The 27,815-nt window shown below is 40.3% G+C and overlaps 2 protein-coding genes across 7 annotated transcripts; one reads left to right on the plus strand and one right to left on the minus strand.

Annotated features, from left to right (window-relative positions):
* The first annotated feature begins 8 nt into the window (after positions 1–8).
* Positions 9–5,389, plus strand: dnajc5gb (DnaJ (Hsp40) homolog, subfamily C, member 5 gamma b). 3 transcript variants are annotated; one of them, XM_040136556.1, is made up of 6 exons: positions 9–255; positions 593–722; positions 1,897–2,110; positions 2,390–2,543; positions 3,093–3,146; positions 4,866–5,389. In XM_040136556.1, exons 2-6 carry the CDS (start codon positions 610–612, stop codon positions 4,955–4,957), a joined length of 627 nt encoding a protein of 208 aa, XP_039992490.1. In that variant the 5' UTR covers positions 9–255; positions 593–609; the 3' UTR covers positions 4,958–5,389. The 3 variants fall into 3 exon arrangements, with proteins under 3 accessions (XP_039992490.1, XP_039992489.1, XP_039992491.1); XM_040136555.1 differs by having other exon boundaries at positions 10–206; XM_040136557.1 differs by lacking the exon at positions 3,093–3,146 and having other exon boundaries at positions 11–206.
* coq8ab (coenzyme Q8A, genome duplicate b) lies at positions 2,427–27,243 on the minus strand. Of its 4 annotated transcripts, none has more exons than XR_005708205.1 (16): positions 27,035–27,243; positions 26,493–26,646; positions 23,240–23,548; positions 23,039–23,105; positions 21,554–21,625; positions 20,284–20,409; positions 17,802–17,887; positions 17,577–17,717; positions 17,401–17,482; positions 17,157–17,250; positions 15,833–15,974; positions 15,376–15,483; positions 15,216–15,281; positions 14,474–14,560; positions 12,468–12,818; positions 2,427–2,512 (listed from the first exon to the last, which is right to left on the minus strand). XR_005708205.1 is itself a non-coding variant. In XM_040136549.1 (15 exons), exons 2-15 carry the CDS (start codon positions 26,625–26,627, stop codon positions 12,534–12,536), a joined length of 1,800 nt encoding a protein of 599 aa, XP_039992483.1. In that variant the 5' UTR covers positions 26,628–26,646; positions 27,035–27,242; the 3' UTR covers positions 9,138–12,533. The 4 variants fall into 4 exon arrangements, 2 of the variants coding, with proteins under 2 accessions (XP_039992483.1, XP_039992484.1); XR_005708204.1 differs by lacking the exon at positions 2,427–2,512 and adding an exon at positions 9,169–10,308 and having other exon boundaries at positions 27,035–27,242; XM_040136549.1 differs by lacking the exon at positions 2,427–2,512 and having other exon boundaries at positions 9,138–12,818; positions 27,035–27,242.
* Positions 27,244–27,815: the final 572 nt, after the last annotated feature.

A 27,815-nucleotide genomic window follows, 5' to 3' on the forward strand; every position in this document is an offset into this window, starting at 1 on the left:
AAGAAACTTTATAAACTTCTCAAACTTCCTGCTTCTCAGACGCGGATAGTCTGAACTTTTCCTCCGGTCATGAGGCGACGAGTGTAAACACACGAAACCGCGGACCAGCTCTTCACTTCATGGCCCAGACGCCGAGACCATCGCAGGCCAGCTTTCGGACTCTATGAGTCGACCGAAAAACGCCGATATACACATTTATTGATCCAGTACGTGCGACTTTAACGTGTAACCGCCGCCGAGTGCAACCCGGCTAAAGTGAGCTAAGTTCAGTTAGCAGCTTGCCGAGAGTTGACCCCGCGGGGTTTTTACGCGAACAGAAGTAAAAACCTGTTAAATATTCGAGTCAGGGCCAAAGTCCTCATGTGTACTTTTTTAATCTTAACCGGCTTAAACTTAAGTTACACAATCGGCAATATGGGCTGTCGGGACTTCCAGCATGTTGTAACTATTTCTGTGGTTTATTTATTTCCTCAACGAACTTATGAGTCATACATGGTGCTAACCTTTACGAGTCTCTTCGTTTTGTATGAGTAAACGTTTTTTGTTATTTATTTATTTTAACTTTTATTATTTATTTTTTTTAATGTGACAGCCGCTGAACCCCGAAACATGGAGGACCCGGAGAGACGTCAGCGGAAAATGTCAACAGCAGGAGACGGTCTGTACAAAGTCCTGGGCCTGGAGAAGGGCGCCTCTCCAGAGGAAATAAAAAGGGCCTACAGGTGGGTTTGTAAAGATGAATTATACTGTTCCATGCCTCTTTTTTTTTTGGTAAAACAGCCGCACATTGCGTTTACACTCCATTAAGCGGGTGCTGTTGCTGAACCTTTGCATCCCTTCACGGCCACAACTTCCCCATCCCTCCAACGGCTGCCTCCGGGCATGACACCGCACCAGAGTCGCCTGGAGCTGGTTCCACGAACACGAGAGTGACTTCAGTGGACTTCAGCGGCCTCCCCAGTCACCAGAGCTGAACCCAGTACAACACCACTGGGATGTGGTAGAATGGGGGAGATGGGCAGCATGAGAAATGACTGCCCCCCCCTCTGTTTTTTTATTTTATTTTTAATTTATTTTTTTAAGTTGGTTAACACCCCAGCCAGACAACGAGACAGACGGTTATAAATAAAAATATGCATAATCGCAAATAAAAATAAGAAGAAAGACGAATAAGGAAAAAAGGGAGTTAAATAAGTAAATAAATAAAGATGAAAATTAAGTTCTTACTTTCAGTGAACTTTAAAAATGTTTGCCAAGCAACATAAAACTTCAGAGTTGATCCCTTTTCTAACCGAAAGTGGTGCACGGTGATTCCATAAGGCTGCAGTTTTCACAGCTTTAAGAGTTCATGCTCTATTTTTTTTTTTTTTTATTATTTTTTATTTTTTTGTGTGGGTGAAAGAGTTTCAGCAAGACACAAAGTCAGAAGTCAGGCTTGTGTTCTGCACACTTACAGGAATATTTATGGAATTTTGCTCCTAGAGGACTAAGATTAATGACACACATTTTCTTGGCAGAGATTTAATCTGTATCAATGTCAAATAATTTACACTGTTTCAGTTGAGTGTCTTGATTTTTCTACTTCGCAGTATTAAGGGCATACCGAGTGCTAGACCAAAACATTGGGTCATGATTTGACTTGAGATAACCCTATGGTGAGCTAAAAAAAAAAAAAATCTGGGAAATAATCTCATCTCTGATCGTAGCCCTTTGGATTATGTCCCCTATACATTTATTGTAAATTTTGCACTGAAAAAAGGGATCTGAATTCACAGTGTACAGCTCTTGTGCAGATTGATGGATAGTATCTTTAGTTCGTGATGACACCAGTACTTCCGCCCCTGGCACAGTGTCAAACAGAATTGCACATTTCAACTGTCATTAATTTGTTTCCAGGAAATTGGCGCTGAAGTATCATCCCGATAAGAACCCAGACAACCCAGAAGCTGCTGAGAAATTCAAGGAGATCAACAACGCCAACTCCATTCTCAGCGACGAGAACAAACGGAAGATCTATGACGAGTATGGATCCATGGGGCTCTATGTGGCGGAGCAGTTCGGCGACGAGAGCGTTAAATACCACTTCCTCATGACCAAATGTTGGTTCAAGGTGAGAGGCATGGGATTTGGTTTCAGACATGTGAAACAAGTGCAAACTGAGCAGATGTCTGCAAATGATTTTTAACATTGTAGTAGTAGTAGGAGTACGTTTAATATAAACAGGAGTTTGGATTTTGCCTCCTAAATAATGTCATCCATTCTTTAAAAAGTTCTTTCATGTTTTTGAATCTTATATTGTCTTTTATTTTGTAAGGTGAAGGCAAGGTGAGAGTTGGGGTTTCAACAAGTGCATATATCTTGACGTTCATTTGCTTTCCTCTGTGTTTAGGCACTCGTGGTGTGCTGCAGTTTTTTCACCTGCTGCTGCTGTTTCTGCTGCTGCTGTTTCTGCTGCGGGAAGTGCAGATCGCCCGAAGACGGGGAGAATTTCGCCTACATGGACCCCGAGGACCTGGAGGCAGAGATCAGAGAGCAGGATGCAGGTCAGGGAATTTCGGGTTCACTTTAACTCGTACGGTAGACGAAGGCTGCCTCCTGGCTGTTCGCGCACAGAAAATACAATGCGGCGTCTGGAGAATCACGTTACTTTGTTGACTAGTTGATGCCTGTTACATCAGAAGCTGGTGAGTTCAGCTCAGCATAAAAGAACTGGAAAAAGGGAAACAACTAGCGTAGCTCTGGTATCTGCCCCAAGCCAGGAAATAGTTGGCTACATAGTAAAACAGCCAAGTGTCATTTTTACACTTCGTATAAAGAGCTCTAGTGGAGCTGGAGGGCAGATTTTTTTTTTCCTACCTTTTGACAGAGCCAGACTGACGGTTTCCTCCCGTTTCCAGTCTTTACCTGCTGCTGGTGGTAGCTTCGTATTTAGTGTACGGTTGTATCGCTCTGGGTCTCTGTTTCAGTTGACACTCTACCTCTGGAGACGGTCTCCTGCTATGTGATTTTTCTAGCCATGATGGTCACTCAGTTTTCTTCTGTTAGAAAGCAGCGCGTGTTTTGCTCAGTGTTTAAATTCTGTTTCACAACAGGAGATCATGTAATCATTGTTCAGCCGAGTCCTAGTGCTGCCGATGGCATATCAGGTAAAGTTCTCCTCAGGTAATGTCCACCTGTCCTCTGCTAACTGCGGCTCTGTGTTGCTTGACTTATCTGGAAGAACTCACGGTGGGTGAGTTGATGTTTATAGCAGCTACTAACACTGCTGGGCGTGGACTGTGTTGTTGCCGAGTCAAATATGAACATTTTACATAAAAATGGTTTTCCATGCAATAATGCCTTCATACAAGTACCGCAGGAGGTGGTTTTTTTTTTACGATCAATGTCCCATAATAACTTTGCCTGCTTTCACGTATCGCTGTTGATAACATTATCAGTGTTGAGCGCAGTGGAAAAAGAGTTCACTAAAATGCTGCCGATAAAGATCCAGAGCAGTGGTTCTCAATCTGGGAGGTAATGTGGGATCCCGCATGAATTTTGGGAGATAATTTCAGAGGAGCCACGTTTATCTGATGATAAAAGAAAAGGAACATTTCTACCATAGACAAGTCTTATCGTCACTATTTTTCAGATTATCTTAATTTGGGGAGGTAGTTGTAAGCCGTAAGGGCTCTGTCAGTTAAAACAATCAGAGAAAACAGCCTTTTCTACTGTTCTAAACCATATGACTAACTATTACTGTTAAAGGTTAAGAAATCAAACGTTTGAGAACCACTGATCTCGAGTGTCTTGCTGCTCTTTGTGGAAGCTACTCACGAAAACAAAAACAAAAAACCTGTGTTATCAGAGTTGCAGTTATTATTGCTTCAAGGCTTTTTGTGCTGTGTTTTCACCATATTAAGCTGCTGTTTCGTTTTGGCGTTTGCTTCATTCTCCTGGTCCCTAATGCTGTATAACGCTATAAAGCTGCTTGACACAGCCTGTTTCTATTTACTTATCCTTGTATGGCATGCTTCTTAACGGCATTATACAATCTCATATTCGGGGTTTATTCACCACCATAAGTCCCACAGCTGATGCCATTGGGTGGAAAGCATCGAGATTGTTTACTCAGTTTCTTACATAGAATGCAGGCAAGGTGGCAAACAAAATATTAAGCTATAATAAAACGGGGCACAATGACAGGAGAACATTTAAGATAAGATTAAATAAATTTCTGCACTCATAAATTTACTTGTGTACAAGTACAGAAGTATTGGGAACAAGATGTAATATATAGTACCAAAAGTAAAAGTACTCAATGCTGCAGTTACCGACTGAGCAGAAACAAAAAATAGTTTTCTTTATTTCAAAATGTAACTTTCGATAAATAGATTTTTTTTTTTTTTTAGGTTTCATTGTTTCATCTGGTCTCTCTGCAACTAATGATTTATTTTCATTATCAGTTAATGCAACCAACAAAATTGATAGGCGCCTATTTTGATAAAAAATTTTTGGGTGTCCTTAGTCCTCTGTGATAGTCAGGTTTTGTTCTGTTGGTCGGAGAAGATGTCGCTTCAGGAAGCTGGGACGGCCATTTTCTTGTTTCACAGTCTTCTCGTATTTTCCTAATTAGGAGGTGTAAATACATATATATCATCAGGTGTAGGATTTGGTTGAATAGAGCTTCGTCATTGGATACAGTGTGTGGGCATAAACGTAACGGTGCGTATTCAGTATAAACACGATACTGTGATAGATAAATGCAGTTATAAATACTGATAAGGTAAGATAAGTGGTACTTAAACAATAAATAATTAATTCGTTTAGAAAATAAAACATTACCTTGGCCGTCATTAAAACCCACTGTTTTTTCACGCTTGCAGGTGAGAACGCGCCGATTGTGTCTCAGCCTTATGCGACTGACGGCACCGCGGGGCCCGGAGCCACCCAGCCGGCAGAGTCAGCAACGCCATAAAAGCAGGTCACGGCTGTACTGATCATTTTCAAAGAGTCTGATGACGAATATAAATACGGTGTCTGTGTTCGTGGGTTTGCATGTGTTCGCTTTTCTTCAGACACTGTGGCCGACTCGCAGAAAACGCATTCATCTCAGAGGCTTATTTGTTTACATGAATCGGGCAGCGATTTGATTGTGCTATAGTTTTGTTTCTTTTTTTTTTTTTTTTTAATGGCAACAGGTTTGTGCTTGATCCAGTCTGATATTTATATTTTTTAACGGTTTATTTTTGGATATTGGGCTGTACCTGTGCTGCAGTAACAAATGACGAAGCCATGTAGATCAAAGCTCTGGAATAATTGTTTTTCATGTGCACTTTAAGTTCGTATTTAAAATCCTGAAGCTGCCACAATGCTCTGTGAACATTTTGGTTCAACATGGTTCATGGGCAAGCCAATTCACGTTTTTCACATTGTCAGAGGGCAACCACTTGGAAACTTGCGAGGTGTTCGGTTATACTACACATAGATACATATTGTAGAAACTAGAAAAAAAGTCCTAATGAATGTGTAAATTTCCATCAAAGTCAAACAAATGTACATTATGTTGTGACTAAACCGGATTGGGTATTTTGATTACAGTCTAGGATGGTAAATGTTTGCTGTTGCATATTTGCCTGACACCCTAATAACAGAACAAATAATGTAATGCTGACATTCATTTAAGGAATAATTCTACGTTTTGTGTGACTTTCTTCTCAGAGTTAACTGAGACTATCGATACCACTCCAATGTCTGTTCATCATGAGTTGCTCCCATCATGTGGGACTGATGGTAGAGATGGGAGCGAAATCCCAAGCCAATGCCTTTCGAGTCTTCACGTCATTTGACGACCGGAGACAGTTGTATGACTGCAGAGTTGGCTGATGTGAGCTGTAAAAATACTGTGAATTGACAACACAGCACTGCGTTGATCAAAGTTGGGTTTAATCGCCTGGAACAAAGGACTTTGGCTGATGTTAGGCGTCCGTATCTTTTCATGCTTTCTATTTTATTAAAGGTCACAGTGAAACGCAAGGTAGAGCGAGAGAGCTGCAGTAATGTGACCTATTTCCGAGGGAAACAGACAACGGGGACGGGGTTAAGTTACGAGAGGGTTTTCAATCCAATCCTACAAATTTGATGGGATGACTAAGAATGGGTGTAGCTTAGTGATTATGGCGTGATATGGAGCTGGAGGACTGTTAGCCTCCGCACACACTTCCCCCACTTGTGTCGTTAGATCAGGAGGACGACGACATGGGTTAAAATTAATAAATCAAACCTCAACCACATTCTTTGGAAATGTAGTTTCTACCGGCTAAAATCCAAACGAACACCGCCTAGGACACTGCTCTGATGGCTGCACGTGAGCTAAGAGTCAGGTGTGCTTTTGTATGATCAGCAGGTAAGGCCAGTTCACGGTTTCACCTTGCCCCTCGGACGGACCTGGACTGCGGAAGCGCTTCGGTTCATCCTACAGTCGGGGCCACGCGAACGCTGATGCTTTTCCCACATACGCACTAGAAAACACGATGGCGACTTCCTGGGAGCAAAAAGAACCGCTCCTTTTGTCTGTTGTATTTGGCCGAACAACATGCAGAAGTCAAAGAAAAGCTAAAACGGTGTGTGCAACCGCTTAGCAAGAACGGGACCACGGATGGGAAATGAACGGCACGTACATGCGGTGCATGAAACGAGCATCTGGTTTACAACGGTATTTAAGTCACGCGGACATGCAGGGGCACGGAAACCAGGAATCGGTCATTAGCTAGTCGCCCCATATCACATTTGATTGGATATCTTCAGAGTGATATCGATCTTCTTATTGAAGTCTTGCCAAGAATAGGCGTCTTTTCCAAATGTTGAACTATTCCTTTGAGAGTGAGTAGTGGTACTGTTAGTTTGCTGTACCTGCACATTTTGTGACCTCTAGGGTTTCACAAATTGTTGTAACTTTTCCTACACTTGAAACTAAAGCCAACACTGCAACACTGTTTTTTTTGGTTTTGTTTTTTGCTTCATTTTTCTTGTCTCTGTTTGACTTGATATGAACCAGATTATCCAGATGTGTCAAGACACAATGTTTTCTCAGATGGTGTGTGTAAAAATGAACGATTGCCTATAGGGTACAGTGAAATTGCGACATGTTAAATTCAGGAATCGTGTTTTTATGTAAATTCAGAAATATTTTTGATTGGAAGTTTTTTGACAAATTGAGCGTATATTTTATTATTATTATTATTATTATTATTATAATAAAGCCTTAAATTATGTAATCTTTCATCATGTCTGCGTTATTTTTTATATTTCTGCTGGGTGTGTTACAGTGGGTTGCATTTATACAAATCTGAATCTAATGGTATTTGTTCATAATTTTTAACATTTGATCTGTTTTTCCTAGGCATCAAGAAGGTGACTTTCAAAGACAGTCAGACAATATAGTTAGTTCATTCACAAAAGCACCTGAATACATTCAAGTGTGATAAAGTTTTGTTTTGTTTTTTTCGAAAAAAAGTTTCTTGTAATTTTTTAATCAAAGATTTTTGAAAAAAAAAGTTTTTTTTCATTATCTCAACATTCCCAGGTCTTTTACTGTTCTGTTAACTTTTACTTGCTGAGAAACTGTTTGTTTCTGTAAAATGAATCTTTGTCCGATCAAATAAACTTGAGTGATACTGGAAACGTCATAAAGTTGTCTCGTAATTCTATTAGTTTTCTGTTTAGTGACCAGCACCTCTGAGTTCAGTAACCTTTCATTGGCTCCTGTTGTCCTCCACCCCTGACAGGTAACAACTCACCACCTGCTCCAGCGTGTCTTGAGATTCACTTTGCACTAGTCAAACTTAAAACTGGGGAATCCCTGAGGATATGGAGTTACCGACACTTGATTGAGACTCATTTGGAGCCTCTTAGGTGGCATGTTTTTGTTCATTTTACCCTCTCATAAATGCTCTTATTCAGCACAGATGGTTTATAATTTTTTTGCTATTATCTGATTATTTAATCACACAGTTTTTTTTACTTTGCATATAAAGACAAAAATTTTTTCATATAAAGCATTTTTATTGATTAATCGACCAGGCCCATATACTGGCCTATTTCAGCTTTCTGCACGTACCGTATATCGTATATTGGTTTATATATCGGCTGATAAGAAACAAGAAATATCAGCCAGAGGAGGTTTTTTTGGTCATTTAGAAACAGTGCCACCATTACAATAGGTTGTCCGCTAAAGAGCACCGATGAGTTGATTTTTACACAGTAAAATGTCCCACTCAGTATAGGTCACAATTCTTAAACCAAAAACCAAAAAAAAACCCAATCAAATAGATTTTTTTATTTTTTTTTATTTTATGTTTGTATTACTGTTGGACGGTATATCAAATATCTGTATTGGCCTCAAAAATCCATTATCGGTTTCGCATACACGTTGATGCGTCATTAAAAGTAAGACAACAAAATAAGACGACAAAGAGAAGAGAATGAAAATCTTCAAAACTTTGAATACGGTATTTGTCCAAGAGTAATTTTTTTATACTACTATTAGTACTGCTTTTAAGTATAGGATCGTCACCTACAGTTAGGTTTTTTATATTTTGCCTTTGCTTTTTATTTAATCATGTTGGTAAATGTAAAGTTTAAAAAGAAAACTCCTTTCTCTGAAGGGCTTCAAAGCATAGGTCTGGTGTTTCTATGTTTTTCTCACTGTATCATGAAGACTCCTGTAAAGACCCAAACCAACCATGACTGGATCAACTAACACGTTTTCCCTGTCTATCCAAAGCCTGATAAAGCTCATTGTTCTGTGCTATAGAGCTCCATTGATGTCCCTTTTATTGTCTTGTTAAAAACACATCAGTGAGTCACACCTTGGCGCCGATGTCCCCTCATTAAGATAAACGTGGACATTGTGTTTGTTTTAACTCAATCCCACATATATGTACTACTGCTGTAAATACTGACTAGAGAACCAAATGTGTATTAATCCACTGCTGAAAATAGTTCCCAACAAATTCACTATCTATTCCTGCTTGAGTAATATTTGCTAAAAAAAAAAAAAAACCCACAGTCCCCAGCTATTTAAGGAAATTATTCAGCCTTTTTTCTAAAATGAAACTACATATTTTTCAGCTGTTCTTAAGGATTTATGTCCTTGAGAACAAAAGGGCTGCCACAGACAGGGTGGGGAAGTGAGAAAGTGTTGAGAGACACACTAACACAAGGTTTGTTTCGGCCTTTTAATGGGAGACAAAAGAAGACGAAGAATGTAGAATAACACTAACTGTATCATTTAAAGACTCAGTTATAGGAAGACAAATTGGCAATACAGAGATGAGAATATACTTTAAAGGCCTCTAATTCCATGAAACCGGTTACAGCCAACTTATTTTGACAAATTTGGTGGCCAGAGACACAGACAGCTGAACAGTACGAGTGAAACGGGAGCAAAATGAATATACGGTTGGGTACAGGAGTTTTTGGACAGTGGCACAATTTTCGTAATTTAACCGCCGCAGTGTATCTGAAACGAACGAATCCAGATGTGGTGTAAGTGTAGACCTTTTGCTTTAGTTCCAGGGGCTTAACAAAAATATCACATCAACCGTTCAGGAATTGCAGCCGTTTTTATACATAGTCCCTATCTATTATACAATTACGAAAATTGTGTCACTGTCCAAATACTTACGTACACGGCTATATTTAGTTGGAGTACAGTATCAGCATGTATCAGTATCAGCCGCAGACTCCAGTAAACGCTCTAGCTTTATTCTTTGGTTTATCATTTGCTTTAAATATTATTTCTGCATTCCTCACAGCCTGAATATAAAGTGGCAGATCCAATTTGTACGTTCCTGTTCTCGGTTCTTGTTCTTTGGACAACAGTTCAACTCACGAAGGATGTTTTCAGGATATTGATGCAGGGTAAACGCACTTTTCTATGCTCGTCTTGACACGATAATGTTCTACTTTTTAAAGTATAGAGTCTATGGAATTGGCGGTGGGTGTGTTGTCTGTCTTCTGCAGGCACTCGTCAGGACGTTAACTTCAACGCTGCGAGAGAGTTGCTGCTGTCAGTCAGAGGAGTCGTGGGGGTTCACAGTTTGCACATGTGGAGCCCCAACATGACTCGCTCTTTACCCTCTGTCCACCTGGGGGCGGGTAAAGGCAAAATCAATACTGCTTATCTGTACTCCACACAGTCTGAGTGTAGATGATGTTTAAGTTTAATGTCTCTGCAGAGGATCATCACAAGACATGTCTTCTAATATACTGACGGAGCGGAGGGAGAAAGCCTTCATGTTTTCTGCTCCAGCCACTGGAAACAGTCTGCGAAAGGAATTTAAATCAATACATTTAATATCTCTGGCAGATTTCATGGTTTCAGCATCTCAAACGTGATGATTTTTCTGCTTTTCCTTGTCTCAAATTACAGTAAACTAAATAATTTTGAGATCTGGACTGTTGGTCGGACAAAAACAAGCAATTTGAAGGTGTCATTTTTAGGTCTGGGTAATTGCAAAGGGCGTTTCTCCCTACTTGTGACCAATCTTAGAAAAAAAACAATAAATTAATCAATAGATTAATCATGAAAATAAACAGCAGATCAATCCATCATAATAAACAATCATTAGTTAAAAATGAGCTCCACCTCAACCAACAACAAGAAGAAAATTCTACTTCAACATTAAAACATGAGTAATATAATCTAGAGATAGAATATATAGTATATATTAACTATACGACTTTACTTTTACTTTCTATACTTCGTTTTCCTGATAATACATATGTACTTTTACTTAGGGGATATTCTGGATGCAGGACTTTAACTCGTAATGGGAGTATTTTTACCGAGTGGTATCGGTACTTTTACTTAAAGTGGCAAGAAAAAGTACGTGAACCCATTGGAATGACCTGTATTTAAGTATACATACATTTTAAAATATGGTCAGATCTTGACACACAAATGGATGAGGGCGCTGGTGTCTCTTCCACACCAGGAGCACCAGCGGTTGTAGGGGGACACCAGAAGTGCTCCTGTTTGTGCTGTCTGTGTCGAGTAAATACAGGGGGCAAGACGGGTTGTTGTAGTACTGATGTTATATGTCAGAGAATATTGTAAAACATTACCTAAAGAAAATGTCTGTGTTTGTGTCCTCGGAGGAAGATGCTGACCCGCAGGTCGTCCTCGTGAAGGCAACACAAGCTCCTGCACTCTGAGTCTGGTTTCTCACGCATCACAATCCAAGCGGAGCGTCCCGGTGCCGGTGGGGTAGGCACCAGGACTGTAAGATGACCGTGGAGACAGGCCGGTGACGGCAAGAACTGAGGCAGGGGGTTCCTCGAGCGCTGGTTGGGGAACCTCCTTTCTCAGCGGCTAATGCTGCAGCTAAACGCTCTTAAAGTTTACGAGTTTGTGACACTGTTCACGTGAATCATTGAAAATGTTTTTATTGTAAGACTGTTGTGAGAGCAGGTACGTACCAGTTGCCAGCTGGTAACTAATACACCGCTTCCTGACTCCAAGTGTTGAATATGCTTCCATGTTTTGTTCTCTGGAGTAGAGCTACTCTCCTGTATATATTCAAAACCTTAGCGCTTTGAGCTTTCGATGAAATTAATTGGTAAAAATTTTTTTTTTTTTTTTTTTTTAAATGGCCAACGCTTCCAAAGTTGAAAAACCAACCAGAATGTCAGATTTTTATCCCTGGTAGCCCTGATACAACACTGTTTAAAGGACCTCTTTTTCCTTTTTTTGTACAAATCTGAACTGTGTAACAAGTACTGAACATGTCTCGTCTAGTACGACTTATTAAACAGGTTGATAATAGTATAGGCAACACTGTCATCCATTAATTGCTTGTTTCTCCAGTGTTCTGATTATTAATGGCACATTTTAATCTTTCAAAAAAGTTTTTCTCTCTCTTTTTTTTTAACCTTTAATGTAAATATTTTCTCCCATATTTGATTCGTCTTGAAGTATTTTTGGAGCCTTTCGGCCGATCCAGGTTTTATCTGCTTTTCTCAGAAACGTATGTATCTCTGATCCTCGTTTGTTTTTGCAACATCAGTGTCAATTTATTTCAACTGACAATCCCGGTCAGAGGGAGTACAGTTCCTCAAAACCATACGGGAACAGAGTTACTAGGTTGTACAGTACGCACAACAAAGTCATTCAAGCAATACGTACAAATCATCTTCACACATTTTATGTGGCGTTGATGTGGATGGAAGTCCTGGTCGAAATGAGAAATGGAATATGACGCACACATATATGAGATTGTTCTTAACACGTAGACATTAATCTGATAGTCTGTCTTTTCTTGGTTTTTCACATGCTCACATCAGTTTACTTGATGACGCAGTAGAGTATACAACAAGTAAAAAAAAACCCCACAAAACCAGGTAGCTTCTGGACATTATCTGGCCCAGGCTACCTGAAAATATCTTCACAGGTGAGAATGTGAGAGTTAAATTGTTCAACATACCACATTGACACTAGAAACGCCCGGGTGGAGCCCGCTTTCTGGAAAGTCAGTCTTCAGCTAGCGTGTTTACTCGGGGCGTCCATCTTTCCAGTAGTTGTTGTAGGTTTCCTGGAACATGTTCTTGCAGGGTATTTTAGCTTTGAGTTTGGAGCAGATGAGGAAGGAGCCGCCCATCTTTCTGTGCAGGGAGTAGGTTTCCTCGGGGGGCGGCGTCAGTCGCTCCCTCAGCATCACGGGGATGAGGCTGTGGATGCGCTCGGTGGTGCTCTGAGCTCCAAAGTCAAAGGGCTCCTTGGAGGAGAAGGCCTCCCCGAGGATCATCACTGCGTCCACGTGGGCGTTCTCCATCACCTTATTACAAGACCATCAGGAGTTAATAAACAGGCTCTGAACTAAAGTTCTGCATTTAGAGATTTGCTTTCTGGCAGAGATTTAGACGAGGAGATTGCCCTTTACCATCCCTAAAGTTCTAAAGCCCCCCCCCACAAAAAAATACCACAACTTATTTTTACACTTTGGTTTTTATGCATATTAAACAATCAATGAACTTTAGAAGAGCTGGATTTTGGCTGCTGACTGTAGCTTCATATTTAACAGATGTTACAGTGGCGTCAATCGTCTCATCTAACTCTCCGCCAGAAACTGAATAAGTGTTCCCAAAAGGTCTTATTGATTCCATTTAAAGAGGCAGCAAGAACAAATTTGATTGTTTCAGGGTAGAAAATGACCACATACAGTATTTCCGAACAAAAACTAAAGATGATATTTCAAATAGTTCCCCAACTTAGAAGCATTTCCAGCCGCTTCATATGAGTGACTGGCGCCTCAAGAAATTACAGGGTCTCTTTTTCCCTAGAAAGTTTCCTGGAAAGAACGATGTAACCTGGTAGTAATTATTATAGAGACAGGTATTATAAAGCAGTTGTTGAATTCCAGAAGAATTTTAATGAAAGACAGAAACGAAAAAATTAATTTAAATCCAACTAAATATGAATTAATTCTTAAATTACACACTTTTGCATTTTCATCTGACCTGCCGTGCTCCGACTAACAGACCCGCGATGTTATGCTACCATTTTAATTGGAAGGGCACCAACTGAACACTGTCTCCGTTTAATTTCTAATTAGTACCAATTACCATTTCTAATTAGAACTACATACAGTAGTTCCGTCCTGGAAAGGTCAAATGAGATTATAAGGAATTTACAGACCTGAATAATAAAGCTTCACCAGAGATCCTCATTCACAACCAAAAACGCATATGACAGAGCAGCATTACTGAGACGGTATTCACTGTGATGACTGATTAAATTCACCTTTTCCAGTAAACATGTCTGTTCTGGGTGACGGCAACCTGAGAGGGGGCTCACAGCACAAGAGGAATGATGTAATATTGTTCTGAGAGTGTTGCTGCAATTCCCCCTGGTCACCAGTAGAGGTCGATAAAGGTCAACGAAGACTTAATCCCACTTGAATGGGTGTAAATTAAAGTGATAAGACACTCGGTTAATTTTTGGTCTAATCATCACTAAATAATTCACAGCATGTATTTGTAAACAGACGCTTTGATTTGTGGCAGTGATAGCCACCCACTGTGTGGAGAGTCGGCAGGTTTTCCCCCCGTCAGACTGATCAGATTACAGCAGGTCATTTTCTCCGTTTAATTCTTCTTTCCGTCTGAATGCTTGCTCATTAGTAGAATGAGCTGCAGTCTGCCTGGGAAAAATAAAACCTGCGGACTCTCGGCCTTTCACGGCACGTGGCTGCCTGTCCCCGATTTGAGGTTTAGAGGGGTGAGGATTGTGCTGAAGGTTTTTGTTGTGTTTTTCAAACAGTAATGCTTCGGACTGAGGGCCCTGTTGATTTTACCTTCAGGTTAGTCGATAAAATAACTAAAAGCAGCATCAATCAATACAAACTGTCATTCTTTAGCTAGATTTCACTGTGATCACACCCAGTTTTTGGTGTAAAGTTAAAAGAGGTACTGTAATGTTTGTGTTCATTACCTTTGACTCGTATCCTGTGAGGAACTTCATGTCTCTGGATCTCTGCAGGACGCCTTCTCGGTTTTGATTTGCAGCTGCCTTAATAATCTGATGAGAGAAAAATGCACAAGTCACCGAGTTAAATAAAAATACTTGTAATCTAATGAAATTTTTGCCTGCATGAGAGTACAGCAAATTATCGGTCTCTAAATAAAAACAGATTCTGATTCTAACTGAGGTTTTGGGCCATTTTAATTCATTAACGTGCAAAACAGCTACAGTTGTACATTTTAAGATGTTTTTCATGTTACTACTAAATATTTGCTTGTTATTACTATATACCAAAGTATTCCATTTTTAAAAGAAACCTTTCTTATAGTAACAACATTATATGTTGGTTGGATGATACTTTAACCGTGCTGTCTCCCAAACATGAAATAAAACTTAATGAAACCATATTAACTGGTCATGGTCACTTTTTCTAGCCAACGTAGGATACAATGCCGTTCTTTTTTGGCACTGACTTTAATTATATCAGGTTATAACGTGAGAATTTTCTTGTTTTAATGAGTCAAGTCCGAGAAACGCTTCCTATTTTAACAGGATACGCTGATGAGTTGATATAACAATAAAATGTGATGGTCTTCTTACAAGAAAGGTTTTTTAAGAATTTAATAATTTAAATTTAAGTATTAATAAACTTTAAAAATACAGTAAATGTTTCTATGAAACTTTTATGTTTTAAATTTTTATAGTTTCTCACCTCAATGTAGGTGTCAGTGAAGCTCTTATCAAATCCTCGTGTAGCTCCAAAATCCAACAATGCGACCTGGAGACATGAAACACAAAAGCAGACTTCGGTGGAAAAGGAAAATATAAAATGTGTATACAGTGTGTGTATCAAATAACTGAGGCAAACTGACCTTGTGAGCTTGTGGATCAAAGAAGAAGTTGGACCAGTTTGGATCGGTCTGCATGTATCTGAACTCAAAAACCTCCCTCAGGCATAAAATCAGGATTTGTTCACAAATCTATTAGAAGGGGAGTTGAAGAGAAAGGAAAGAGCTGAAGTTAAACTCTGAGATGAAATTCTTATAGCACTTTTTAAAAAGTAGAGCTCTATGTTGAAGGCACTGCGTTATTATGAAGTGATGAACTGTGCGAAATGACACTAAAGCATTGACAAGAGAAGCGTGATGAGCAGAAGTGAGCTACCGTGATGTGCCAACAAGTCTCCCGGGGTTTAAGGTTGGCGTGTCTCTGTGTTTGGCACATCAACTTGAACATTACCAAAGCATGTGGCGTCTTGGTAGTGTGCAGGTGTAAACTGTACTGTAAGCGGTGTAGAGTTCACGGCGGTCTGAAGCTCTGCGGGCGTACCTCATTCCTGAGTTCCTGAGAGAGGTCAGTGGCCTGGTCCAGAGGGAAACCAGGCACCAGCGTCGTGGTGAGGACATGCTGGCTGCTCAGTTCGTCAATCACGTCAGGCACATAGAAGAACGGGTGATCCTTCAACAGCTCTCTGCAACAAAAAACAGCAAGAATAAAGTTAAAGGACACATGAACCCAACCCCAAAAATGTCAACAGCAAAGGACTTGAGGTACAATCTTGGTACACAGGGGTAGTAAGCAATGTAAGGCCATTTTTTAAGTACATGTTCTTATGGGTATGGGGCATTTTTCCAGTCTTGTTTCATAGAGAACCAGGTCTTGAATCACAAAATAAAATAATAAACGGGAACAAAGTGGAATCACCAAACATAATGACTGCTCTCAGGATCTTAGGAATTGTCAGATTTGTTTTAAACCTGCAATAAATGATTTTTTTTGGCCACTTGGGAGCAGCGAAATATTATGGTATTGGCTGAAATAGTGACTGTGTTAGCAAAAAGTTACTTATTGACACATCCACCAGAGGCAGGTTCATTCGTTTGGAGTCTAGTTTCTGTCCAATATTCACTCCCTTTTAGTTCTGTTTTTGGTCTCCTCCAACTCCTGAGGAAAATATCTGGCTCTTCAGCTGCTAAATGCTCCGAGATGTTCACCAGCTTGTCGCTAACTGTGTCTGTCTGCAGTTCGGTGCTAAGCAGGTAGAGCACAGTCGGTTTATCTGTGCCATGACTGAGCAGGCAACAGAAATGGCGGTACCCTCGAAAACAAAAACGTCGTCGACAGAAAAACAAAGAAAAAAAACATGCCACAGTACTGGACACACTGTTCTATTCACAAGCGAATTCTGGGAAGTGTCGTATAATAACTCAACAGCAGCAACTGCTTAGTTAGCACCAAAAATAAATACAAAAAACAAAAAAACCAAAGGATCTTTAGGTTTACTACTTCAGACAAACCTAAAACTGGACATTACATTTGAAACACCGACAGTCACCACAGTTGGTGTTGGTTTATAGTGTTAAACAACATTCAATTTAAAGTCCATTCATAAGGGTAATTATAGGGCTGTGAGGGTTTGTCTGACAAAAAAATAAAATCCAGAAATCCAGCACTGGTTCCCAACCCCGGGGTCGAGACATTATAAATGACAATATAAAACATGAGGGGTCACAAGAAAATGCTTCTTCATATTAAGAGGCTAAAAGCAAAAAAGGTCGGGAACCCCTGATATTTATAGTCTGCCAAACTTTATACGGCGTGTAAAATGTAACCCAAACTAAGTATCTCGAGTATGAATAACTGAACTACTCACTGGAATTTTTTGGCACATTTTGCCTCTCTTATGTAATCACACTCCAGCGCCAGTTCACGGCTCATGACCTCAATAAGGTGCTCAGGAAACAGACCTGTAACAGAGGGAATCTGTTAAAAAGCTGAAAATCATGACATTTAAGCTGCTGGTGTAGGTTAGTATGTTGATAGTATACGAGATTACAAAGATCAGACAATAGCAGCTGTTATCATAAAAAAGATAAAAAACCCTCCAACAATGTTACCTTCAGGCAGCGCGTTGCTTAAACTCAGAGCAGTCATGATATTATTCACGTCACTGTCGATACTCCTGGCAACTCCAGGGTACTGAAAGAAAAGATTTGATGGTGTGATAGTGATGTTCGCTGTATTTTGTCACAGTTTGCTGTGTGTTTTATCTCTGCGCAAATGCCCCTCTCACCTGAATCTTCATGGCTACCTCTCTGCCGTCCTTCAGCCTCGCTAAATGCACCTGACCGATAGATGCAGCCGCGAACGGCTTCTCCTCAAAGTACACCAGTTGGTCTCTCCAGTTTGGGCCGAGGTCACTGCCGATGGCTTTCTGCGGAGGGAAAAGAAACCGTCTGATCCATGAACCTCGGTTTAACTGAGTATGAGTTGTTCATTACAGCCCTCAATGCTTTACCATCATCTGTTTAGTGGGCATGAAGTCAGCACTCTGTCGAACACGCTCGAAAATCTTGGCCAGCTGAGGGTTGATAAAAGCATCGTCTGAGCGAGAGGAAGAAGAGAAAAGTACATGTGAATCATGCCGACTCGAAGCTTGTTATATAAAATTAGCTGTTCTGTTTAACTGCACATGCATTACCTTTTGGTAAAAGGACACTGTGGAAGATCTTTGCCCTAGTTTGTGCCTCATTACATTTGAGTCTGTTTTTCTGAAGGATAAATCTCTCACAATCTTTCAATAAAAATTAGGTGATGTCTCCTTGCTCTTTTTGTACGTGTGCCAGAAAAATACAGACATATTACTTTGTAGAAAAATATACAATAATGGAATATAACATTAATATAGCTGACAAGACAATCACACACCAAAGTCCACTTGGAAGCTGGTCTGGAGCTTTTAAATCATATCCCGTGATCTCTGTCAGCAGATTGAGTTTGGTCAGTCGTCACTGGATTTGTAGATGTTTAAATTTCCATTTTTTTTCCCGGAGCATTTTAAGGACTTCTCTTTCATGTTAATATCTTCCATGTCGAGAGTAAACCTCAAAACTGGAAATCTGAACATCTGGAATACAATGGCTGGAAGTAACAATTATTTACATTAAAGCGTCATAAACAAATTTTTGGGCGCCCTTGCAGCAGGAGCTTACAACGCTGACATATTATCACCTTTTAAATTCATATGATGAAGTTGTCAGTAAAAAGTTGCTTATTTACACATGTAATACTTACAGGGCAACATTGGCATTCATTTGGAGTCGTGTTTCTGACCACCAGGCAAATATAAAACCAACATTCACTCTCCTTTTAGCTCCGTTTTTGGTCTCTACCAACTCCTGAGGTAAATATCTGGCTCTTTAGCTGCTAAATGCTCCAGTATGTTCACCAGCTGGTCCTTAACTTTGTCTGTCTGCTGTGTGGTGCTGGGCAATTTTTTTATTTTTTCTAAAAACAGATACGTTTGGAAACATCACTGGTGAAAGGGATGAGATGTAACCAACTCGCTAAAAACTGGTGACCTTAAAAAACAAAACAGTGAGATAAAACATGCTATAAAGCTCCATAAAGCTGAGGGGAAAAGCAGAATAGGGTGATAATTCTCAGTGGGTTTTTCACTATGACTTACATCTTTCACATACATGTCACATACTGTTAAATTAAAGTATTGATTATAGTAACTTTAACGATTTATCTGCAGATTACTTAAATCCCAAGGTAACGTTGTCATATTCAGTTTACTATCACATTAAGAAAAAAAAAAATCTGCAAATCTTTACACCTGAGAAAGTCAAACTAAATCATTGTTGTTTCTTTGGTTGAAAAATGACAAACGATTAATTGATTATGAAAAAATTGGCAGATCATTTTTGGCTAATCAATTAATTGACTAAATGTTTCAGCTGTACTCTCTCTGCTGATAAAGATCATGTGATATGATCGTGTGATAAGCTCGCTTTGAAACTCAACATTGACATAAATAAAGTAGAGATTGTAATTCTGTTGACTTATCGTACAGTTTGAACAAGATACAGTATAACCCTTCTGTACGGCTACAACTAACAATTACTTTCATCATTGATTAATCCGCTGATTAGTTTTCTTTAGCTACTAAATGGACCTTGAGGTAATATTGTCATCTGCTGTTTCCAATGTTTTGACAATGAACATTAATGTACGTGAGATAAAGTTTCCTGATAATAAAGCTGTTACTTTGATGATGAATTGTGCAGTTTTATCAAGGAGATACAGTTTGTCACTTACGGCCGTCACATTTTTTAGATTAGAAAATGGATTCAAAGCAGGGAAAATAGATTAAAAGACTTTTTTTTGCTGAGCAGTGGGTGATAATTTTTAATTCTGGAAACACCTTCAAAACCCTGGTAAGTGTTGAATGACCTGTGTTTTTAAAATATTTCTAGGGATGTATCTTTAAGAAAAACAAATGCTTAACTCTGTGACTCGATTGCAATGACAATACATGAGAGGCACAGACTGGGGCTGTGCACATCTAATAGCATAACAACACTGTACTGTAAGTGTGCTGTTTAAAGTCAACAGACTGCAGTGTCAGTTTAGGCTCAGCTGCCTACAATAGCTCAGCTGGAATGGCACTTATTGTGTTCAGCTGGCCTGAGGTTTATTTTGGGTGATGACATTTCCCTGTTGGTAAAGGGATCTTGTTTGTTTGCCAACGAGACTGAATCAGAAACACGAAGTGTTGTTTGGAAGCTGAAGCACCAGTTCACTGTCTCTGTTTGGACTCTGATGAAAGCAGGACCTTTATTTGCGTACTGATACTTGTGGATTTACTGTCTACAACATGCCTCTGCACTGTGTGTGATCCTAAAGTCCTTGTATCGTGTGACGTTAGTTTGTACTGTGTCACTTAAGATAAATTCCCTGTGCTTAATGTGATGGACATTTTGGATTTACCTCACCTTGAATACTGAGCATCTGTCCCAGTTTTAGAGCAGCACCTCGGACTTTGCAGAGCGTCCGGACGATTCTTTCAGCGTTGGCTTCAGAGAGGAAGGCACTTGAATCCAGTATGGATTTCTTATCACCTAAAAAAACAAAAACAAAAACAAAAACAAAACAAAACATATTTATCATTAAGCACAAGTGCACCTATATTTCAGCTACAGATAAGACTATTACTGGAAAACTTTTCAATGTCAGGTTTGGTTGAAATTAATAAACATTCTCAACTTTCCCAACATGGTAATGTTTTGCTCATTTCCCCTGAAGCTTATTAAGTCTAATAATATATCTTATAAAAAATGTAATATTTTTTCTGACGTTATCGGAAGCACCTTTTTTTTTTTTTTTTTTCCAGGCGAGGTGTGGTGCCTCCACTATGAAACCCTGCAGGATATTGTGTTGGTTGTGTGTCACATTGATTAATGGTTTTAATTTAGCAGACGCACAAACTCTCTCTCTTTTTATTATGAGACCGACGTTCTTTTACTATAGGTGTTTCTACGGTCATAATATATGTAAACTGTACTTTCTATGAGACAATCATGTATTCATTGCTCTGACTGGGACTGCATTTCTTTTGATTTTGGGATAATTAGTGCCAGCACGGTGCCAGAGTTTCGGTACAAATACTAAAACAACAATGATGATAAAAATGATTTTCTACAAACCCTTTTTTTCCAAAATAGAGAATACTTTCAGTTAAATCTGTGTTTAATTTTGTCTGAGTCAAAGCAGTTATACAAGAATGAGGAAAGTTATTGATTAAATCATGCACCATCTAATCAGAGAATAAGTAAACAACACTAAGAATCTGACAAAGCCTTTTACGCTGACTTTCAGACACTTCCTGGCGCTCGGTGCTTGCGACACATTTGCAAACGTTACCCAACACATTCATTCTCTACTGTATAAAACTATTTTAAATCTTACTGCTTAATCCTGCTGGACTCGCTGATTATCTGAGCTAATTGCAATCTTTATAATAAAAGGTGACACAATTTGCTATTGGTGATCTCGAATTTTGAAGCTAATTCCCCTGTCTCTGTTAAACACAAGTTAAAATGTAATGAGCTGCTTTAGAGGAGTAACTTTACACTTTTTGACATCACCACCTGTATCCCAGCATGGAGAATGACCACTTTAGACTTGACAGTCATAATATTATAATTAACACATAAACATTACCAATCATTAAACCAATAAAACAAAAAGGCCTCTTTTTATCACCTTGCTGTTGGGGTTTTAAACTCTTCTTAGCCACTTCAGCGATTGCCCCAATGCCAAGTCCAACAGCCAGACCTGCAAGAAGAAAGGAACATAAAAAATGATTTGCAAACTTTCTCTGAGTAGACAGGCACTGTTTGAAAGGTGAAGTCAACATTTTCAACCTGGTAATTGTTCTGCATGAAAGCCCACAGTTGTACTCTTACCAGTGCCCTCCTCTGCATCTGATAACAGCAGCAACAAGAAAAGGAGGTGATAACAGCAATCAGCAACCAGCGGTGAGTCTCATTTCTCAAAGCAACACTCACAGTCCTCAAGAGGTCAGGGGCAAACTCAGGCCAAGAAAGAATGGGAAAAAACAACTGATGTGAAGTGACCTGCCCTTTGATGAGAAGAGAGCCAAAAGCTGACAACATGTTTTATATCAGCTGGATTCTCAGGCGGGACTCTGGCATGTCCCTGAAAAATTTTCTCAGCTAATGATACTCTGCAATCCCAGTCCTGCGAAGGGGCACGTCAGCACTTCCCACTGCCTGACCCCAGCCCTGGATAACTGGTGACCAAAGTCATCAATGCAAACCATCTCGGCACCATCTTCGTTTGGACAGATATATAAAAATTAAAAAATTTAAAAAAATCAAGGGAGCTCAAGAGAAATCATCACATTTAAGGTAACCAAACACTGAAACCAAACACTTTCTGGCATTTGTGCTTAAAAAAGGACTTAAATTGTTGCAGATTAATTTTCAATCAGTCAATCCATTAACCAATGCATGCACATGTACACTGGAGTAACACATCCACATTCCTGCTAATGGTTTCACACCGGTCCACAGATCAGCAAGTGGTGGTAAAGCACCAAGGAATGCAGCAATGTGCCAGCAAAGGCAGGGAGGAGGACTGTTAGCAAGTAGGCATGGATGTAAACCGTGCAGGTTTCAAAATGTTCAAAAAAAACAACCATTCTGCTTTTCAAAAGGTTTTATGCGGAAGGAAATCATTTCCACACATTCGTCAGAATTCAAGAACTAACCCAAAGAATGTCGGTGAGTAACACTGAATACAAACATAATCTTGGCTTGATTACAAGAAAAACTTCTTTAAAAGAAAAAAAATACATAAAAGCACAAATGTGCTCTAAACATTTGGAAAAACAAGTTAAAAACTGTATTAAAAATCCAAACACTTTGACCCCCCCCCCCCACCACCACCAGTGAATCACATAAAAATACATGTTGATGTTTTGATTAATTCTTTCGTTTTTTTTGCCAAGCATGCACATATAAAAGACCTTTTCAGCACTGATCTGCTTCACGTTCACCAAGATCACATCTTGGCTGCAGCTGGCAGCTGCCTGGTAATGGAACACTAGCCTAGCCAAATGCCTGGCTGAAGGGCACGTTGGCGGCAGCTCTTCTGTCACTCTTCTTTGGCTGCAACCAAAAGCAGCAAGTGTAGCGTGAGCAGGAAACCAGTACACACACGTACCTCCAAAATTCACCAGCCTTCCTATCCGTGTGACTGGCACCTTCCTCTCTCTGGCCCTTTCACTGAGCTGAAATATAAAAGAAAAGAACTAAACTCGAAGGAGAAAAGACAAATACAACACTGAAGCAATAATCACAGCACTGAAACAAGGAATACTGATCAGTCAAAAATCAACAAAGAAAGAGATGTTAGAGTGGATACCACTTGCTTATGTTGCTTGATGTCTGTTTTCTTGGCGTTTCTTGCTTTATCGATGTCCTCCGATGTCAGCCGCCCCACCGTGGAGTTGTCCTGATTAAATAACCTTGCCTGTCCAGAGAACAGCTGACTTGACCAGTCCCTGTCGCATTTCAGGTGTTTAGAGCTTGATCTGCCACTGCAGATCCCCTGTCCACCACTTAAGCTTCCAACGAAACAGGTGCTAAAACCAGCTCCCATAGTTGAATATTTGTGAAGCGTTGTTGCTGGGGCTCTGTGGATGCAGACTTCCTGCTGTTTGTTGAATGTCTCCTGGACGAAAAAAAAAAACATGACTCAAATGAGCAGGTTATAAAAAGGAGCGGTTTGGGGAAATACACTTATTCGCTTTCTTGCCAAGGGCTCCGGTGTACGAAAAGGAAACTGAGTACACTAAACACTAACACTAAACAGTAACAGTAACACTAAAATGTTCATTAATTACAAATCCTGTACATTTGATAAAAATCTAGTTTCTTTTTAGCCAAAGCCCAAGAAGAATGAAGCCAAGTTATTTGAAAAACAGAAATGTTGGACTAATCATCACTATAATGACCGGTTCGTATTTAAGAACCAACTGCAACAAAACTCAGTACATCGTTCATTAGTGAGATTTCATTTTTCTAATTTTTGAAATATTTTGGATGTCCGCTTTTATTTTTGATGACAGAGTCGATCCTCCCGGGCATGGATGATAACCAGTCATGCACATATCTGTGGAGAGAGGATCTGCCATTTTTTTTTTCTGATTCTTTCAGATTCTTTTTGCTCCACCTACCGCTTTAAAATACTCCAATGGTTTTATTATTGGACTCAAGTCAGGGGACATACTTGGTCATAGTTTCCACTTTTTCTTCTTTTAAAATCTGTGGTGTGATTTTTGCAGTGTGTTTGGGATCACTGTCATTTGAGAAAATTCTTCTCCTGTCGAGCTTTTTAAGACCGGGAGTCATCTTTTCATTCAGTATTTGGGTAGACAAAATTGCACTTTTAGTGCCATCTATAAATATCATCTCCCCTACACCTTTTGTACTCATGCAGCCCTATGTCAGCACACCACCAGCCCGGTGCTGGACTGTGGTCGTCCTGGCCAGGTACATGCCAAACTTGCCGGACCCCATCTGATCCAAAGACATTTATTTTGGTTTCATCTGACCAAAGACTGTGCTGCCAACATTCATCGGGCTTCTTTTCATGCTCTTTGGCAAAGTTTAATCTTGCAGCTTTGTGCCATTTTGTGAGCAATGGTTTCTCCTTGGGCAACGCCTGTAGAGGCTGACTTCATGCAATGTCCTTCGCACTGAAACACCAGTTTCCATAGATAATCCTTGTGCTGAGTCAGAAGCTCTTACCCGTCTGTTTTTCAGTGCAAGGTTGTGTAAAAAGTGAATTCTGCACTGTCTTATTTTTTGACGACAGCCACAGTGCCTTCTGTTATTGGTAGTATGGCCCTGCCTGTACCTCATAACCACTGCTGCAGCTGTGTCTCCGCAGCCAACTGCCCCTCTTGTGCCCTCTCCCATCTTTATGACGTCTCACAATCGGGTTTCTTACTTGCTCAGGCAATGGAGCCATGTTGCGTCAGACACAACCCTGCGTAAGATGTCACAGTTTTGAATCACTTCACATTTTTGTGATACTGCCCATGGGTGTAGTCGGTTTTGAATCATACCGTAGATGAGTAGATTGATATTGATCCCATGTCTGTACGGTAAATATAAAGCTAGAGCTGGCGGCCAGTTAGCTTAGCTTAGCATAAAGACTAGAGACTAGAAGGGGGAAATTGCTAGCCAAATTATAAATTTATTCGTGAATGAACCAGTACAATTTTTGGAGTTCTGGCTTAAAAGAATAGTTCAAAATTTTGGGAATGAAGTCCATTTATTTGCTTTCTTGCCGAGAGTTAGAGGAAAAGATCAATATCCTTCTCTTGTCTGTAGAGTAAATACAGTTAGGCAGCTACGTACAGCCGGCAGCTGGTTAGCTTAGCTTAGTGAAAAGACTGGAAAAAGATAGAAAACAGCACCTCCAAAGATAACTAATTAACACATTGAGTCAAAACGGTGTCGGTTTGTAAACTTAGGACATAGATGTGAGAGTTGTATCAATCTCCTCATCTCACTCTCAGCAAGGAGGGGGACCAGCATATTTCTCAAAGTGTCAAACTGTTGCTTTAAACATAACTGACTTAAACAGTCACTTTTTAAATCAACGTTCTTGCTGATGAATCGACAAATTGACTAATATACTCGTATTTTTCAGCAGGAGTTTTCAGTACCGGATGGTTTCTGGGTGGGGGGCACCATAATGAAGCTGCCATATTATAGTGGGGGCCAACAGGGACCAAATAACAAAAGTTATGCCAGCACCCTCTGACAGGTTCGTACGGCCAGGGCGACACTAATCAGAATTAGGGACCCAGAATTAGGTTTGTTTTAATAAACGTCTTTAATAAACAACTAATCCCAGAGACTGTCAGGATCGTCAGCCTCTGATATGAAGAAGGTGAGAGTAGATTTTAGTCGACTGCTTCATTAGCAACTGTCGTAAAAATTGCCTAAAGATGCTGCTTAACTGACCCTTGATGTTATTTTAGTGGCATTGTAGCGGACTACGATCATTTTAAAATCAGTGGTCCCAAGACCAATCTGAGGGGTTAACAAGAAGGTTAATGGGAAAAGAAATGAAGAAGAAACGTCATTTTGCCACACAAACTTGAATCGTTGCTTTTTGGTGAAATGTTTTACAATTTTACCTCTTCAGGCCTCTTTTCTGAAACAAATCGGATACGTTTCAAGGGAAAAAATCACTACTTCGAAGACCAGTATAAGGAGTGACCAGGGGGTCACAAGCCACAAAAGTTGAGAACCACTGGTCTTGATGTTGTTTTGGAAACTTTACTTCCCAAAAAAGAAAAAAAGAAAAATCTGTGATAGAAAAAAAAAAACTACAAATTTATTCTTTTTTAGCAGTAAAACACCTCTACCAGATGTCCAAAGACACCAAAACAATCTGAATCCTCCACTGCCTTACAACTGAGCTCCACTCCCCTGTGAACTCTATCCCAGCATCGTCCGCCTCACAAAGCTGCTCGCTAATGTTGTGTCGTGCTGATGAGCTGACAGTGGCAGAAACAGACAGAGAAGCCTGCATGTTCGTGAAACCCTATCCCGCTCTCTCTAGCACCGCGAAGGACAGATCGAGGCCGACCGCTCACCCTCGCTGATCCGGCGGCGTGACGGAAGTTTACCAGCCTCTGGCTCCCGGTGCCGGGCAGGCCGCCCGGTGTGGCTCGGCTGGCCGCCTGCCTCATCCAGGTCATGCCCCTCCAGACCACCGTGTCACCTGTCATAGTGTTGTCCTATTCAGACCTGCAGAGCCAGGAAGAAAAAAACGGCAGGAGTGTCTGCACAACAGGTTGTTTTTAAGTTCTGAGGTATGAGATGAATGGGATGAGTGACGCCGGGGAGGTGGTCAGTGTGTCTGACCATCAGTTTATGCTTGTGGGATAAAGCACGACTCCACATCCGTAACAAGGTTGGGCAAAACAAAGTAATCAAACACAAGCAAAAGTGTAATATTAACTTGGCTGGCTGTGCGATAAGGGAGCAGAAAGGCGAACACATGCACACTGAAAAGTGTTAAAAATAAATCTGAGAATAAAAAAAAAAAAAAAAAGAGTTCAATTACTTTGGGACTAATTTGACTCGAGGTGAAACGAAAGAAAGCGACAAAGAGGGAAATTTAACTTCCACTCACCCACAGAAGTCCTCTCAGCTCCGGGAGCATGCACTCCGCATTGTCCGACTGCAGCACAAGCCGCCGTTCACCTTGATTTGACTTGACCCAGTTTCCTATAAACGCCTCAACTCCGGCGGCGGCGGCGGAGGCGGCGAGGCGGTTGACACGCTGAAGGACATGCACATTTTCCCCCGAGGCGACACCGGGGAGGGGCCCGGGGGGTGTTTAACAAACACGGGCCAATGAGGCAAAGTTCAGCCGCCGGCTCGGGGTATCAACAAACCTCGGCACTGGTCCGACGGACTGTCAGTCGCTGCTCAGCGCGAGCGTGTCACGGCTGACGCGGTCCCTGAACTGCACAAGTGCTGCGTTCAAGAGCTACCCGCAATCGGGATTTTGCCACTGGAGTTGTGATGATAATTCGTACTAAAGTAGAAATAGAGACGTTTTGAAGGACAACGAGCTAAGTAACAGCGGGAGTCATTTGTTACAACGCTACTTAAAAGTTATAAGTATGAGGTCAGGACTCTAGTGACAAAAGTAAAAAGTAAACTGTACTTAAAAAAAAAAATACAATACTTTTGTTGTGAAATGTAACTTTCAGATCAAATTTAACTCAAAACAGTAAAAATACAACAGTATAAATCATTTAAATGTACTTGTGAATTAAAAAATAAGTCATTTAGAGACACAAACCACTTCTTCTTATCTTGGATTTATATGTCACTCAGTTGGCCAAACATATCACGATCATTCGCATACTGTGTGAATGGTGGGAAAAACTAATAAAATGTTGTTG

This window comes from Xiphias gladius, chromosome 10, assembly GCF_016859285.1.
Source record: "Xiphias gladius isolate SHS-SW01 ecotype Sanya breed wild chromosome 10, ASM1685928v1, whole genome shotgun sequence".
In the NCBI taxonomy this organism is placed as follows: Eukaryota; Metazoa; Chordata; class Actinopteri; order Istiophoriformes; family Xiphiidae; genus Xiphias; species Xiphias gladius.

Bases quoted from the DNA above. Each gene is read 5' to 3' on its own strand.
- coq8ab (XM_040136549.1), bottom strand. From the start codon at position 26,627: ATGACAGGTGACACGGTGGTCTGGAGGGGCATGACCTGGATGAGGCAG. The intron at 23,549-26,492 runs GTGAGCGGTCGG...TTTTTCGTCCAG, and splicing joins ACGCCGCCGGATCAGCGAGG to GAGACATTCAACAAACAGCA. The intron at 17,718-17,801 runs GTAAAGCATTGA...TTCCCTCCGCAG, and splicing joins TGCCCACTAAACAGATGATG to AAAGCCATCGGCAGTGACCT.
- dnajc5gb (XM_040136556.1), top strand. From the start codon at position 610: ATGGAGGACCCGGAGAGACGTCAGCGGAAAATGTCAACAGCAGGAGAC. The intron at 2,111-2,389 runs GTGAGAGGCATG...CTCTGTGTTTAG, and splicing joins TGACCAAATGTTGGTTCAAG to GCACTCGTGGTGTGCTGCAG. The intron at 3,147-4,865 runs GTAAAGTTCTCC...TCACGCTTGCAG, and splicing joins TGCTGCCGATGGCATATCAG to GTGAGAACGCGCCGATTGTG.